General features: G+C 44.7%; 1 protein-coding gene across 1 annotated transcript in view; it reads right to left on the bottom strand.

The window, feature by feature from the left end:
- Nucleotides 1-9,650, bottom strand: part of ube2j1 (ubiquitin-conjugating enzyme E2, J1) — an 88,127-nt gene extending 78,477 nt beyond the window's left edge. Inside the window, exon 1 of the mRNA XM_084313890.1 lies at nucleotides 9,303-9,650. Within this exon, the coding sequence (XP_084170016.1) occupies nucleotides 9,303-9,333 (31 nt within the window). The 5' untranslated portion in view covers nucleotides 9,334-9,650. The remainder of the gene's footprint in view (nucleotides 1-9,302) is intronic.
- Between the last annotated feature and the right edge of the window lie 5,803 nt (nucleotides 9,651-15,453).

Raw genomic sequence — 15,453 nt, 5'->3', positions numbered from 1 at the left:
TGCGCGCAAGGCAGTCGAATACGGCGCATTTCTGCACACTAATATAGTGTTTTGCAAACAAATGTTTTGATAGATTGCTCGTATTGCCACCCTTACTGTCAAATGTTTTGTTGCACTTGTGAACGCTTCGCTCTATCCGCCATCACGACTCAGTCCATGCAGAGCTGTCTGTGTCTGTGTGCAGCGTGCGTCGGCACGGAGACAGCGCTGAGATGCTTCCAGCTGCAGCACATCAGGTGTGCGGGGCTTGTATGTGCGGGGCTTGTAAGCGCTGCTGTCTGACGTGCTGCAGCTGCATACTATTGACAGCGCTTTCATTAAGGAGTACCCGTATGTATGTGTAGCGCGACTCGCGAGGAGTGTGTGTAATAATGACTCGCTGCGACTCGCTTCTCGTGCAGAGACAGAGAGAGGAGAGATCGTTCGCAACTTGTAAATAATAATAATAATAATAATTTCTCTAGAGTATCGATAGCAGTACCGAGGACGTCGGAGCTTATAAATAGTTACTCCGGTATTTTCTAATATAGTACCGGTTCCCGTTTAAAACCGGGGTCCGGGGGGCATCCCTAGCAGGCACTGCCGGGCAGCTAACGTATTAGCTTGTTGTGGTTCTGAGTTTGACTCGCATTCTTGCAAGCAGATCAATGGCGGCATGCCCCGAAGTAGAAAATGAATAAACGCTTGCCGATTGGTGGTAAGAACAGCAGGAGGTGGGTGCTAGCGGTGTGGCGTAATTGGCCGAATCGACTGTCAATCAAAATGGTTCCATTGCATTGGTTGAAAGCTCTGGTTGAGAGAATAGTATCCCGCTGCAGGCCGCCAGAATGGTTCCATTGCATTGGTTGAAAGCTCTGGTTGAGAAAATAGTATCCCTCTGCAGGCCGCCAGACGATACTGGGAGAGGGATAGTGATACCATAAACATATTTCTTGATGTTTCCTTTTTTTAAGTAAGTAAAGAGGCCTACAAATACAAACATACATAGAAATATACAGTAGTTTCATTAAAAAAATTTAAAAAATTTAAAAATAAAATATTAAAAAGAATATTAAAGGAAATTACAAATACTTATTTTTTGCCACAAGTATCGGTATCGGTATCGGCCGATTGTGTTAGTTGAACAATCGGTATCGGTGGCCAATTTTCATATCGGTGCACCCCTAGTTTCCAGTACCCAGCATTGGATCAATAAATGCGATCGATATTTGGAATGGCGATCAGGAATTGGAATAATCTTTTTGGAGAACATCTGATCTGAGGTAAGGAATCTATTTTACCAGTCTTGGGATAATCAGAGCTATTATCACCTATATATCAGCGTGTGCCATATATGTGTATGTGAGTGTGTGTGTGTGTGCGATCAGGAAATAAGATAATGGATTTTTCAGCCCGCTTCTATAGCGTGCATAAGTACACATATACTATCGATAATCTAGCGTTTATTTGAAAACTATTCATAAATAGGCCGAAAAATTACAACGTGTTTTGTGTATTCCAGTGTATTCCAGTAAAGGGCGATTATCACAGAATCTAATTTTTTTTCTGAAACTTTAAAAAAAAAACTAGCGTTTTTCAAAATGATATAAAACGGAAATGAACCGATTAAAAAACAATCCGTTTCGACAATGTTGACTGCAAACAAGTCATTGATAAGCGACGGTCATATTAGACACATAGCCATAATTTAAGATATAGTTTATGCGTTCGCAAATATGAGAGCTCTGTCATTGAATAGAGCAGTGGCACGCAACGGGGTTCCTAGGCACTGCGGGGTTCCTAGGCACTGCATGGCTGGCACGGAAAGTGTTAATGTAAACATTGATATTTTTAACAATGCAACATGTTAGAGGGTTCCTTGGCTTGAACCATTTAAATTGTATAGCATTGAAATCGAATTTAAATTGTAAATCGAATCGATTCGGGACCTTGTGAATCGGAATCTAATCGTTTTGGGAAATCAGTGGCAATACCCAGCCCTACTAGTCATCTAGCCAATCATTTCATGCCTTAAAAGTTATTTAGAGCCAAGTGTAGCTACTGCTGAATTATCATAGAGATACAGTGAAATGGAGCATATAGCCTACTTTTGAAAACATTGTTTGCACCCTGAAATAACTGTGCACTGGACCATCTACAAAATCCTTTACCCTCTCATCCGAAAAGGCTTCAAATTAATCTCATTCATCAAAGTGAATTATTCATGACATCAAATTAATCACATTAATCATTGTCTATTGCGAAGTCATTGTGCCATTTCACACATAAAATAATATAGAGCACATAGAGCCAAAACGGCAAACGACGTGCTGCTGTCTGAAGTCTGAGGGAAAGCAACGGTTGTGATTGGAGGCTTGAGAAATGAGGGCAGGGTTTGAGATCTGTCAAAAGCTGGAGCCTCACTGATCATACAGTACGAGACGTATGAAGCACATGTGAGCACATTAGTGCTGAGACTGCTTCTGAAGAGGAGACAGACGTGGAGGCCAGGGGTGGGAGTAACTCACAATATGATACTGTGATGAATTTGGCCATCGATAACGATAATATCACCATACATACACAATATCTGCGATAATCGATGTATTGCAAGAAGTTGTATCTATGATACATCATGATATCTGTGTAACTGAAAAAGAAAAAATACCCATAACAAAGGCAAAAAGCAGGAATTATGTATTTATTCAGAGAATGAATGAATTGATATGAAAGCGTATCAGATGCTTTTTTTTTTGTCCACTTTTTCTCCCATTTTTCTATATTTTCTCCCATCCCAATTTCGTATCATCCAATTCAACCCTCCCCTGTCACGAACGCTGTTTCTTGCCTCCCACAAGCCGGCTGCAATGTGGACTAAGTCATACATAGCACAAGTCCGGCGGCTAGGTGGTGTAGTGGGCAAGGCACTCGCCACCAGTGTGGAGACGCTAGGATTCGCGTGTTCGAATCCAGCTCTCCACATTGTTTTCAGTTTAGCTGGTCGTCCGCAGTAATACACATTGGCCGTATTACGGGGAGGGAAAACTGAAGGGTGGGGATCGAACGTTGTGAACAAGCGACTCCTACAAGTCGGTTGGTGCGCCTGCGCAGTAGAATCAGGAAGTGTCGGGGGCAGCGTGAGCCTCCCACGCGTTACTCCTCGACACTGAGAGATCGAGCTGCGCAGGTGAAAAGATGCGACTGCTGTTACCTCAAGTACCGGAGGGGACTTGTGCTATGTATGACTTAGTCCACATTGCAGCCGGCTTGTGGGAGGCAAGAAACAGCGTTCGTGACAGGGGAGGGTTGAATTGGATGATACGAAATTGGGATGGGAGAAAATATAGAAAAAAATGGGAGAAAAAGTGGATCAAAAAAAAAATACATAGCACAAGTCCCCTCCGGTACTTGAGGTAACAGCAGTCGCATCTTTTCACCTGCGCAGCTCGATCTCAGTGGCAAGGAGTAACGCGTGGGAGGCTCACGCTGCCCCCGACACTTCCTGATTCTACTGTGCAGGCGCACCAACCGACCTGTAGGAGTCGCTGTCCACAACGCCCGATCCCCACCCATCAGTTTCCCACCCCCTAATACGGCCAATGTGTATTAGTATGGACGGCCAGCTAAACTGAAAGCAATGTGGTGCGCTGGGCTCGAACAGGCAAGCCCATTCGTGGCGAGCGCCTTGCCCACTACGCCACGTAGCCGCCACGTATCAGATGCTTTATGTGCATCACAAACTGCCCAATTGTATGTACAACAAATTGCATAGTGCCTCTCTAACACACACTGACCGCAACTCGATTATTATTAACTATTAATGATGTGCCCAAGGGAAAACGACAACATATATATATATAGTATATATACATGTTTATTATTTATTTATGTTTAACATTGATACTTGGCAGTGTGTGGCTAAAATGTCGCAAGAAAAGGTACAACGATATATCGCAGTATGGATTTTTTGTCCCACCCCTAATGGAGGCCAGTGGATGAGGTAGGTCCAGTTCCTTTCCACCCCATGCCCCTCCATTTACATTTACATTTACATTTAGTCATTTAGCTGACGCTTTTATCCAAAGCGACTTACAAGTTCTGTACGACAAGCCATCAGGAAGGGCACAACTCTATCAGCTGAGCAACAATGTTCATCAAAGTGTTGAGTGCTACAGTGTAGGTTAGTTTATTAGGACAAGTGCATGACAGTACGGTTAGTTAGGGTTAGATTTTTTTTTTTTTTTTTTTTTTTTTTTTTTAATTCAGATAATGGATCCCCACCGCTGTCACAGGGAATGTCTCATTGCAGTGTGACAGAGGGGCCCCACCACCCCAGTTGAGTTCTACATGCAAAGCCCTTTTCAGTGCCTTGTTTTAATAAGTGGGAGTCCCAAGCAAAGCCTCCACCCCCACATTTGTCCCCTGCCCCCAGTGGTGAGCAGGGGTCCAGTCAGTGAGCCGATGACGTTATGATCCACAAAATCATCTTACATAACACGCATTTTAGTGTTTGCTTCAAGGGAACGATTCACACGTTAGTCCAGCGATAGGGGAGACACCGTTAGTCCAGCGAGAGGGGAGACACTGTTAGTCCAGCGATAGGGGAGACACCATTAGTCCAGTGATAGGGGAGACCGAGACACTGTTAGTCCAGCAAGAGGGGACTCAGGGGAGACGCCTTTAGTCCAGCGATAGGGGAGACACCGTTAGTCCAGTGAGAGGGGAGATACCATTAGTCCAGCGAGAGGGGAGACACCGTTAGTCCGGCGAGAGGGGAGACACCATTGAATAACAGAACTCCCAAGACACAGAAAAGCAATGTACACAAACTGATGATAATAAAATCCCTGGAGCCGTCAGCTACTTCCTCCAAAGTCTGCCGGCTTTTTGCTCTTCTACCGCTTCCACTTGCAGTGCACTCGGCTGTGAGGCAACACCAGAGGTCATTCAAGGAACAAAGGAGAGCTAATCCCACTCACTCTATAGGCTGCTGAATAACGTAAATATAATAGGCTAATTTTAGACTCAATAGACACTTTTTTCCCTCACAAGTACATACATAGGCCTAACTTAGTGTGGTAGGAAAGAAGGTTTTCTGTAACTGGCCTATTTTAGTCACATGAACTGATTTTAAGGAGCATTTTAAGCATTTATGGGCAATTTCACAAAAACATAGAAAACCCATTTCCATTACTGATATCTTCATTATTTCGCTTAATGCACAGACGTATGAGGCAGAGCCCTTCCCTAATGTGCCAATACAAACATCAGGCAAAAATAGTAAACAATTTCATATTGATCTGCAATTCTATCAAAATCATTCATTGTGGATATGTGACAATTACCAATTGGATGGCTGCAGTTTCTATAGGCTACCCTCGCCTCAGGGGCATTGTTCAAGGACACTGGAATTTCAGGGGCAGTTATGCCCTACATGCTATTTTCCTACCCTATGACATAGCTGGTTCCTCAAAGCGAGACTATGTCATAGCGCATAAAACACAAGGACTGCCAATAAACATAGCCTAGCCCAGTGTTTCTCAAAGTGTGGGGCACGCCCCCCAGGGGGGGCGCAGAGGCATGACAGGGGGGGCCTTGAGATTTAAAAAAAATAAATAAAAATGTTTACTCTTTTTTGGATTACAGAAAATGTTCACTAAAGTGCTATCTGTTGCAGCTGCACTGTTCTCCATGAAAATACCATATTTGATAAGTTTGACCATTTCTCAAAATCTGAAAATCATTATTTAATAAAACACAGAAAAGGATCACCAAGTTACTCTGGATAAAAAAAAACTTTACAGACAACATTGAGACAAAGCTTCCTGACACATCTCCATCCAAACTCTTGGAATAACTCATTGAAATCTCGTCTGATACCACCTGGTGGAGAGCTAGTTTCAGAGTGTGGTGCTGAGTACCAAGTATCTCATGATGCAGCAGTTAAGGTGTTGATACCATTCAGCACCACATATCTGTGTGAAGCTGGCTTTTCATCCATGACAGCTCTGAAAACAAAATATAGGGCCAAGTTGAGCCTTGAGGATGACATGCGTGTTGCCTTGTCAAAGACTGACAGCAATAAAGACTGCTTATTTCCTATGTTTGCTTTGTAAATTCCCAGTCACTGTATGAAGATCTGCTGTTTTGCATTATGTCAAAAACAGAGCGACAGCTGATGAGCTCTTCAAAATTATTGACAGTTACCTGACAGAACATGGACTGAAATGGGAGAACTGTGTGGGATTTTGCTCCGACGGTGCGCAGGCCATGGCAGGGAAAAGGAGGGGGCTACAGGCGCTCATCAAGGGGGTCTCGCCAAACGCGCAATGGACGCACTGTAAATTCACAGAGAGGCGTTAGCGTCAAGACAGCTTAGCCCTGAGCTGAATGAGGTTGACAGAAGTTATAAACGTGGTAAATTTCATCAAAACCCGACCCCTGAAAGCGCGCCTGTTCTCTGCGCTGTGTGAGGAGATGGGAGCTGACCATTCTGCAGTGCTGCTTCACAGCGAGGCAAGGTGGCTCTCGCGAGGGAAGGTGTTGTCAATTTGAAAGGTCACGATATTAGTGTTATTTCAATCAATTTAAACATGGCCCATTTTATTTTGGGCGAGGGGGCCCAAAATATTTTGGTCCGCCAAAGGGGGGCCCGACAGAAAAAGTTTGAGAAGCACTGGCCTAGCCTATACAGTATATCACAGGCCTTACAGAAATACCCTCAAGGCCTCTTAGGAAATCTGGTCATATAGTCTAGCTATATGTAAAGTTAGCGGCATCTACAAGCTTTTCCTTTTCAAACAGAAGGAAGAAAATATCAAAGATAAATCTGAAAAGAGTTCAGTTTGTTGCTACTAAGTTAGTAATCATCGACCAAGACTTTCTCAGTCAATTAGTCTAGTGATGGGTTTTTATGCTTTCTTCCATGCTAAATTAGTTGAGCTATATCCTGAAAGATGATATGCACATCTCTGGTAAGCATTAATCATGCATATTTAGTCAGTCCTCGTCAACTCGTAAGTTTACCACCAGGAAGTTGCACTCGACAGCCGATCAAGTGATAAATACCAGTGGTAAACTCTGGCAAGTTCCATGATAAGAGTTTACAGTGTGGATGATGATGAGTTTACGAGTTGTGACGTTTCACTGACTTGTTTGTTATGAACATGGAGTAGCATGGGACATCATCAGAAATATCATATTGACATGCTGGGATTCCTAAACATATTTCAAACCACCAGCATCGTGAAAGAAAGGTATAGGAATAAATAATCTGGCTGAATCTGCTGCCTACCTAACAAGCCCACCCGGACACTATCACCTCATATATACCATTTGGTCACGTGATAAATGTCCAACCTTACAAGTTGACGAGGACCGACAGAATGCACCATGAATCTAAAGAGGTCCTTCTGTAGGGTTGGGCACCGAAAACCGGTTCTAATAGGAACCGATTCTTAAAAAACGTACTTTGTTGTAGGGAGCTCCAGTAGCTCACCACGTACCGCAAGTGCTATTTCAGCGCCGTGGACAACCGTGCTCGCGCGGATCTGGGGCTGAGCGCGTTCGAATCCCGGACGGCAGCCGTGCCTTTCCCAGAGTGTCTTTCCCCCCATCTGAACGCTTTCAGCCTGCTTCTGTCGGTCGACCTTGACCAAGTATGAATGCGACGAAAAAGCGATAAACGCTAAAAAGAACCAGCTGACTTGTCAAAGTTTAAAAAAAAAAAAACGTAATTTGTTAATTAATACCCTAGTTACAGTACAGCAACCAAATTAAACTGTATCAAGTCAACTGACAATGTGAATAGTATGAAAAAAATTTAAGATTAAAAATAAAATAAAAAAGGGAATCTGAATCGAGAATCGTTTAGAACAGGAATCGAAATGGAGAATCGGAACCGGAATCGTTCAAATCCAAACAATGCCCAACCCTATCCTTCTGTATGATTGCATGTGGGAAACACACATATTTGTCGATTAGGCTTAAATAAACTTTTTTAAATCCATGACTATCAGTCTACTAAGAACTTCTTTCGTCAAGGAAAGCCTGAATGAAATATCCTGATCTATCCAGGGCTTTCCCTAAACAATGGTATGGCGGGCAGCGCCACTATGACAAGGCGCCAGCTCCATCATGCGTTTAATAAAATATAATAATCATTATTAATTTTTTCTTTATACATTATGATTAGCTTAGAAACAGAGACATCATTGTCTAATACAGGATTGCTGTCCTCTGTTCCACTGTGTATCTGCATGCAAAGCTGTCCCACTCCTCCTACACACACACACACTACACACACACATCTCAAGCAAGAAAAATCTATGTTGAAGATCATATGGATATAGGCTACAAGCTACATCTTGGTTGATTCACATAATCACTAAATACTAAGCAAGCAACTTAGTACCAGAGAGGAAGAAGAACCATATAACTCTGTTTTAGGTTTTCACAGGAACAATGTTTTCAAACTTTATTATGAAAACATTGAGTGATCATTCATACTTAAAGACAGTCAAGGTTGAGTACTTTCTTATGATCACATTCACACTCCCACGTGATTTGGATTGACTTTACATCTGGGAATACATGGGCTGTCCAAAAACATTAAATATGTTTTTTCAGTGCAAGGGTTCAGTTGTGTCACTTCCATCTGACTGACTCCATCTGGACCCAGCCCACTTCCACAATACATCTTTCATAACTAGATCTCAAAAACAAAAGCTGTAAACGATAGTTCAAACCCAGTGAATCTATAACCAATTGTGCACCTGTGTGTGTACACAGTATGTGTCCTTGGAGCTGTGCAGAGGAAGTGGTGCAACAGAAGCAAAACAAACATTTCCATGGCAGACGTAGGCTGTTTGATACGTGGCATTGACCAATTGCATAATTCCACAACAAACCATAGACTAGTTGTGTGTGTACGGTTATGACGTCAGTCTGCATTAAAGATGAAAGGTAGAAGGTATAACAAGTGTAAAGTAATGATGAAAGGGGGCAATAAATGTCAAAACAACCACTTGGCCAATATTTGTGGCAGGACATTTGGTTATCTTTATTTGGGCTTAAAGTGCCTTCTTATAACGTTAGGTCAACAAGCATGGCATGCTAGGATAGGCAAATGTATCATGCATACTACTATAGCGAGTACGGTAATAATTACTATTAAAATATCCTCTGCTCGCATACATTCCCAATCATTGGACACAATGCGGAAGTTGTAACGTCAACGTTAGATATTAGCTATCAAGTTAACTAACAAACTGATTCTAGCCAGTTATTCCGAGTCCAGGAAAAAGGGGTGACGTCAGACTTACCTGGGCTCTTGAGGTTATACTTAATCTCCATGTTGAGATTCGTTATTCGGCCAAAACAACCACAGTTTGTTGATACACTGTGGCTAACTTAGTTAGCTAGCAAGACACCCAACGTTAGCGAACTGCTGTTACAGTAGCAACCTCCTGGTTAGCTGGATTCGGTGATTCGGTCCTCAAATCCAACAAAGTCGAACACAATATTGTGTATTATTCACCGTGTTGAGTTACCACATCGGTTGGCCAGCTAGAATATAATTGAATCTACCGTGACACAAATATTTAGGCAATTGTTTCACAAGTTAGCTTGCTAACTGGTGTTCTTTGGAAACTAGACTGTATGCAATGTCAGTTGCGTGACGTCATATGTAAAAACGTAAACAGGAAGCTGAACTGTCAAGTTTTGATAATTAAATATCTTCCCCTCTCTCTTAATCGTATCTACTACAAACATATCCATGGATTTTTATTTGAGATATGACTCAATAATCTAGAACAACAAAGGTTGTTTCACAGGTTTTTCAGACTGCAGTGTTGTGCTTTCTTCTGACATAATAATACTAGAAATGCATGCACTTGTGAAACATGAATCAATACTAAGCCTACTACTACGTACTAACTGCTGCTGCTACTACTACTACTATACTACTACTACTACTACTACTACTACTACTACTACTACTACTACTACTACTACTATTACTACTACTACTACTACTACTACTACTACTACATTTACATTTACATTTAGTCATTTAGCTGACGCTTTTATCCAAAGCGACTTACAAGTTCTGTGCGACAAGACAGCAAGAAGGGTATAACTCTATCAGCTGAGTAACAATGTTCATCAAAGTGTTGCGTGTTACAGTGTAGGTTAGTTTATTAGGACAAGTGCATGACAGTAAGGTTAGTCACGGTTAGATTTTTTTTTTTATCATTTCAGATAATGGTTGAAGAAGTGAGTCTTTAGTCGACGGCGAAAGATTGGACGGGATTCGGCTGTCCTAACTGGGATGGGTAGTTCATTCCACCATTGTGGGGCAAGGACTGAGAATAGGCGGCTTCTCTTTGATGACCCTCCGGGAGCTTGGATAGGAGTAGATCTGAGGCGGCCAGAAGATGCAGAGCGTAGGGGTCTTGGGGGTGTGTAGTTAGAGACCATTGACCGGAGGTAGGCGGGAGCGGTTCCCTTTGCCGCACGGTATGCTAGGTCGAGGGCCTTGAAGCGGATACGTGCAGCAATGGGGAGCCAGTGCAGGTCCCTAAGAAGTGGGGTGACATGGGCCGACTACTACTACTACTACTACTACTGAATTAATGAAAACTTTATTGAACAGATTGCAGTTCAATTCATAGTGACATTTATGACATACACAACATACATGACATCATGACATTTATGGCATAGGGACATGCATGACATACAGGTGTACTGTTACATTTGTGACATACAATATGCAAATATACATAGATCCTAACAGAGAATACATGATGGCGGAGACTGTACATTAGGAGGGGGTGGGTGGGCGGGTGGGAGAAAAAAATACATACAGTGGGGAGAAAATATATACATACGGTGGGGAGGAGACTGTCTATTAGGAGGGGGGGGGGGGGGTTTGGACTTTGGACATTTACGGTGGCCAGTTTCGAATTGCAGCCTCCCGTAGGTGCTCTTTAACACATTGGACGCCAGCAGCAGGGGGCGCTGATGGCCTTCAGCGCCAGTGCGTTATTCAATGGATATAGTTTTAGAATGCCAAACTTGCGAGTCCTAAAAGTATATTTTATATTATAGCTATGGATCTAATAACGCCGTAGACTGTCAGTGAGTTGCTTCTGGTCAACATGCAAAAAAACATATTGTTTTTTCATCCGTACATTTCCGTTTTATACCGTTTTGAATATGAGTATAGTTTGAGTGATTCTGAGTCATTCCAGGAAAAGACGAGAAAAAGGCATTTTAGTGTAATCCAGTTATCACGTTGTAGTTTTCCGGCTGATCTAATCATCCTGAAATCAACGCTAGATTATTGGCATTATGTCTCCTCGTGTATACATGAAATGTTGCTTGAACCACGGGGCGCCCCCCCCCCCCCCCCCCCCCCCCCCTGCCACCAATGGTACACAGCACAGACAGAGTCCACACACACAGCTTCGATCGCGGGAGAAATAAATATCAGATCAACGCAATATTGGATATATAGAGTCCTTACCTGGTCTCTGATGTAATGCAAAAAAAATAATCCAATTATTTGATCGCCATTCCAGTTATCCACAGCAATCCTGTCCCCGTCATTACCGAGCGTTACACATGAACGGGCGGGCGGGGTTAGTGTTCCATCATGCCATCGTTGTAAGCGCCTGCCCCGCTCAGATCGGCTCATAAAACCCACCAGACCGTTTCAAATGGAGTGCAATAGCTCCGCAAGGCAGTAGAGGGCGGTGTTGACCGTCTGCCAGCTCAGACACATTCACCAGGGTCTGCAGAGGCTGCAGCCATGAATTATGAATAGATATAGCGAATAAAAGAAATAAAGATCATAAAAACGAGTTAAGTCGTTGTTGGCGTTATTCGATTGGCGGGCAATACCGCGTTAACTCGTTCTTGGCGCAGAATGTGTTTTGAGTGGTTTTGAATGTGGGTAGGGATATCTTTTTACGGCTGTGGGTAGGGCGTTCCACATTGTTGTGGCGTAATTTCGAAATGTGTTTAGTCCCTTGTTTGTGCCGAATCTGGGTTGCACATGATTTGTGGAACTCCCTCTGGTGTTGTGGGCGTGGTATTCACTGACCTTTGGGAAGTATTTCGACATATACATGGGTACCTGTGTGTTCGACATGTGTACTACTACTACTACTACTACTACTACTACTACTACTACTACTACTACTACTACTACTACTACTACTACTACTACTAGTTACTACTACTACTACTACTAGTACTACTACTACTACTACTACTACTACTACTACTACTACTACATTTACATTTAGTCATTTAGCTGACGCTTTTAACTTACAAGTTCTTGTACGACAAGTCATCAGGAAGGGCACAACTCTATCAGCTGAGTAACAATGTTCATCAAAGTGTTGAGTGCTACAGTGTATGTTCTGAAGGTCCAGATTAAAACATAGTCTGCGTTTATTATTTTGTATAACTTATATATTGTTTATATATATAATAAGATATATATCTTCACGTCATCTGTTTTTTTACGTGCCAGTATTTATCATTCGCCTTTTGTATATGTTCCATTCTTAACGCCGTAGGCGCCAGCGCGCGCCCCTCTAGACATGTTCAGAACATGCCCAGGCAATACCAGAGAGAGCGTATTGATCTGTGTGGGTGAACAGACTCAGTCCACGGAAAACTAACATAAAGTGTGTTGTGGAGAAGTAACGTTTGGCGCAGTTGTAAACGGACAGAAAGGCAACGTATCGTTATAGAGAGCCGAACGGCTAATTAGATACAACTATAAGATTGTCGAGCCACTATTGGCACAGTATAGTGACTTGTGTGAGCGAAGTAGCGTTGAGAGACCTTTGAAGACTTTCTGCGGGTTAGCCTTAAGTACAAACGGGGCTAACTAGCTATCACCCTTGCCAACAGGCTTTTGGACTAATAGCTATTAATCCTGCCATCGGGCGCTAGGAATGCAAGGACCGGTCCGTACGAGACCCTTTCCTCCCCAGCGACGACCGGATTATCCTAAGAGTGTCTGCAGCCCTCTGGAGTAGGAACTCCAGAGGACCACCGTCTCCATCCACCATCTTGCTTTTCCCTGTGCTGCGTGATTCTTCTCCATTCACTCCACGCTTCAATGGTCGAGTACTACTAGTTAAAGACTATCGTTACCTCTGACGTTGTTGCACTGACATTCTATTATTAAAGGAGAGCTGTGTTGTATAATATGTATGTTCACTATTACTATTAAAATGCTTGTTCAACTTGTATCCCTGTCCCCGCGTCGTTAATAGAGTGTCCGCCATTTTGTGTACCTGTAATGTCTGGCTAATTTAATATTCTGCATTAGTGGTTTAATCTAACATATCAATACAGTCCGGGTTGTGTAGCCCCTTAGCTACAATTGGTCCTTCGAGCCGGATGGGTATCAGTAATAATAATATTAGTGATAATATGGCCAGCGGCGGACACTCCCCAACCAGCCCTCCCCCCTCACCGCGCCCTACTTGGAGGGCTACGCTGTAGATTTACCTCATAGCTTATCCCAGAGCATGCTAAGCAGGGATAACCTTAGTAGCCCAAGCATGCCCAACCTTACCGAAGAGTCAACCCTAGATGTAGAGACCCAAGCTAGTTTAAGTGAAACTGACTTAGCTTACAGGGGGAGACAAGCGGGGCATGACTTGACTGTACCCATAGAACACCGCGCCCCCGAGATGGACCTCGGAGCGCATGAAAGTAAAGAACACTGCGCCCCCGAGATGGACCTCGGAGCGCATGAAAGTAAAGAATACTGCGCCTCCGAGATGGACCTCGGAGCGCATCAAAGTAAAGAGTACCGCGCCCCCGAGATGGACCTCGGAGCGCATGAAAGTAAAGAACACTGCGCCCCCGAGATGGACCTCGGAGCGCATGAAAGTAAAGAATACTGCGCCTCCGAGATGGACCTCGGAGTGCATCAAAGTAAAGAGTACCGCGCCCCCGAGATGGACCTCGGAGCGCATCAAAGTAAAGAGTACCGCGCCCCCGAGATGGACCTCGGAGCGCGGGAGAAGACAGAGTACAGCGCCTCCGAGACGGACCTCGGAGCGCGTGAGAAGACCAGGTCACCGCCAAGCCCGGCCAGCTCCAAATCACCATCCTCAGCGTCCTCCCCAAGCGGAGCCGATAAGAGGCTAGCGCAAGTCCTGATCGCCACGATAACCGCTTCGGCGGAAAGAGATCGCCTCCAGGAGCAAAGAGAGAGTGAGCGTGACCGCCTCCAGGTGCAACGAGAGAGTGAGCGCGAACATCTCAGACTGGAAGAGAGGCGCCTCCAGGCTAAAGAAACTATGGAGCGAGACCGCGCCAATGCGCAGCGCGAGGCAGAACGAGACCGTCTACAAGCACAAATGATGGCGCAAGCGCTCCAGAATGTGACTCCCCACTCTTCCACCCGGAGCTCCCGGAGATCATCACGCCAAGGGTCGAGGGCACCCTCCCCTCCCCGACAAAGCTACATGGGAACCCGCCTAAGGGAAGAACCTGCTTACGTTGCAGAGCAGCTAGCCGAGCGACTACAAAGCCTGACTGAGGACGAGGGAGGACAGAGGGCCCACCCGCACTACTCCATCTCAGACCAGGAGGCACAACGCAGCCCCGGTCTCAGTCCCGACACGCTGCATCATGAACCCCCAACACGTCCCAGTGGGGAGTTCGAGCACCAGACGGCACTGAGGAATAGTGCCTGGGAACCCACCCCCTGGTTCCCGCCCAGTACGAACCAACGACCCAACGTACAGGGAGACTCGCCGCGGATGCCTCTCCCCCCACGTGCGTCAGTGTCACAGCCATTCATGGCACCCTACATTGGGACACCCACATTCCCAGACTTCACAAGAGAAGACCGAGCGCAGTATACCGAGCTGCGTATGTGCCTAGCCTAGAGACAATCATGTCAGGAGTACAGGACGAGCCATACAAGTACGCCATTCTCCTTAAGCATCTCAAGGTAACTAGAGCTCACAACATTGCGCTGGCATACTCCAATTCACAAACTCCCTATTCTGACGCCCTGGCGGCCCTCGACGGACGTTATGGACGTACGTGGGACTATGTCAGTCAGGAGATACGTGAGATCGAACGTCTCCCCCCGGCTAGAGACAACCGAGCCCTGGACGACCTATCCGTCAAAGTACAGTCCCTAGTAGGGATGCTTGGGTCCAAGAGAGAGAAGGGGAGGTACGAGCTGTACGCCAACTCCAACGTGGAGCGCATATTGGAGAAGCTCCCCCCATTCCGCCAAGAACGCTTTCGGCGGCAACGAAACTACCGTGAGCCGAATGGACCAGAACAGTCACTGCTGGATCTTGCTGACTTCCTAGCCAGAGAGGTTAGCAGTCTAAGAATCGACACCTTTGCATGGGGTGGCTCGAACTGTAAAGAGGGACCGAGGAGGGCTAAAGACCAAAGTAGGCCCATCACAGT

The sequence above is a fragment of the Notolepis coatsorum genome, assembly GCF_963971535.1.
Source record: "Notolepis coatsorum genome assembly, chromosome: 5".
Lineage (NCBI taxonomy): Eukaryota > Metazoa > Chordata > Actinopteri > Aulopiformes > Paralepididae > Notolepis > Notolepis coatsorum.
Note: the sequence above shows the minus strand (reverse complement) of the source record. Positions and strands in the feature narration are given on the sequence as shown.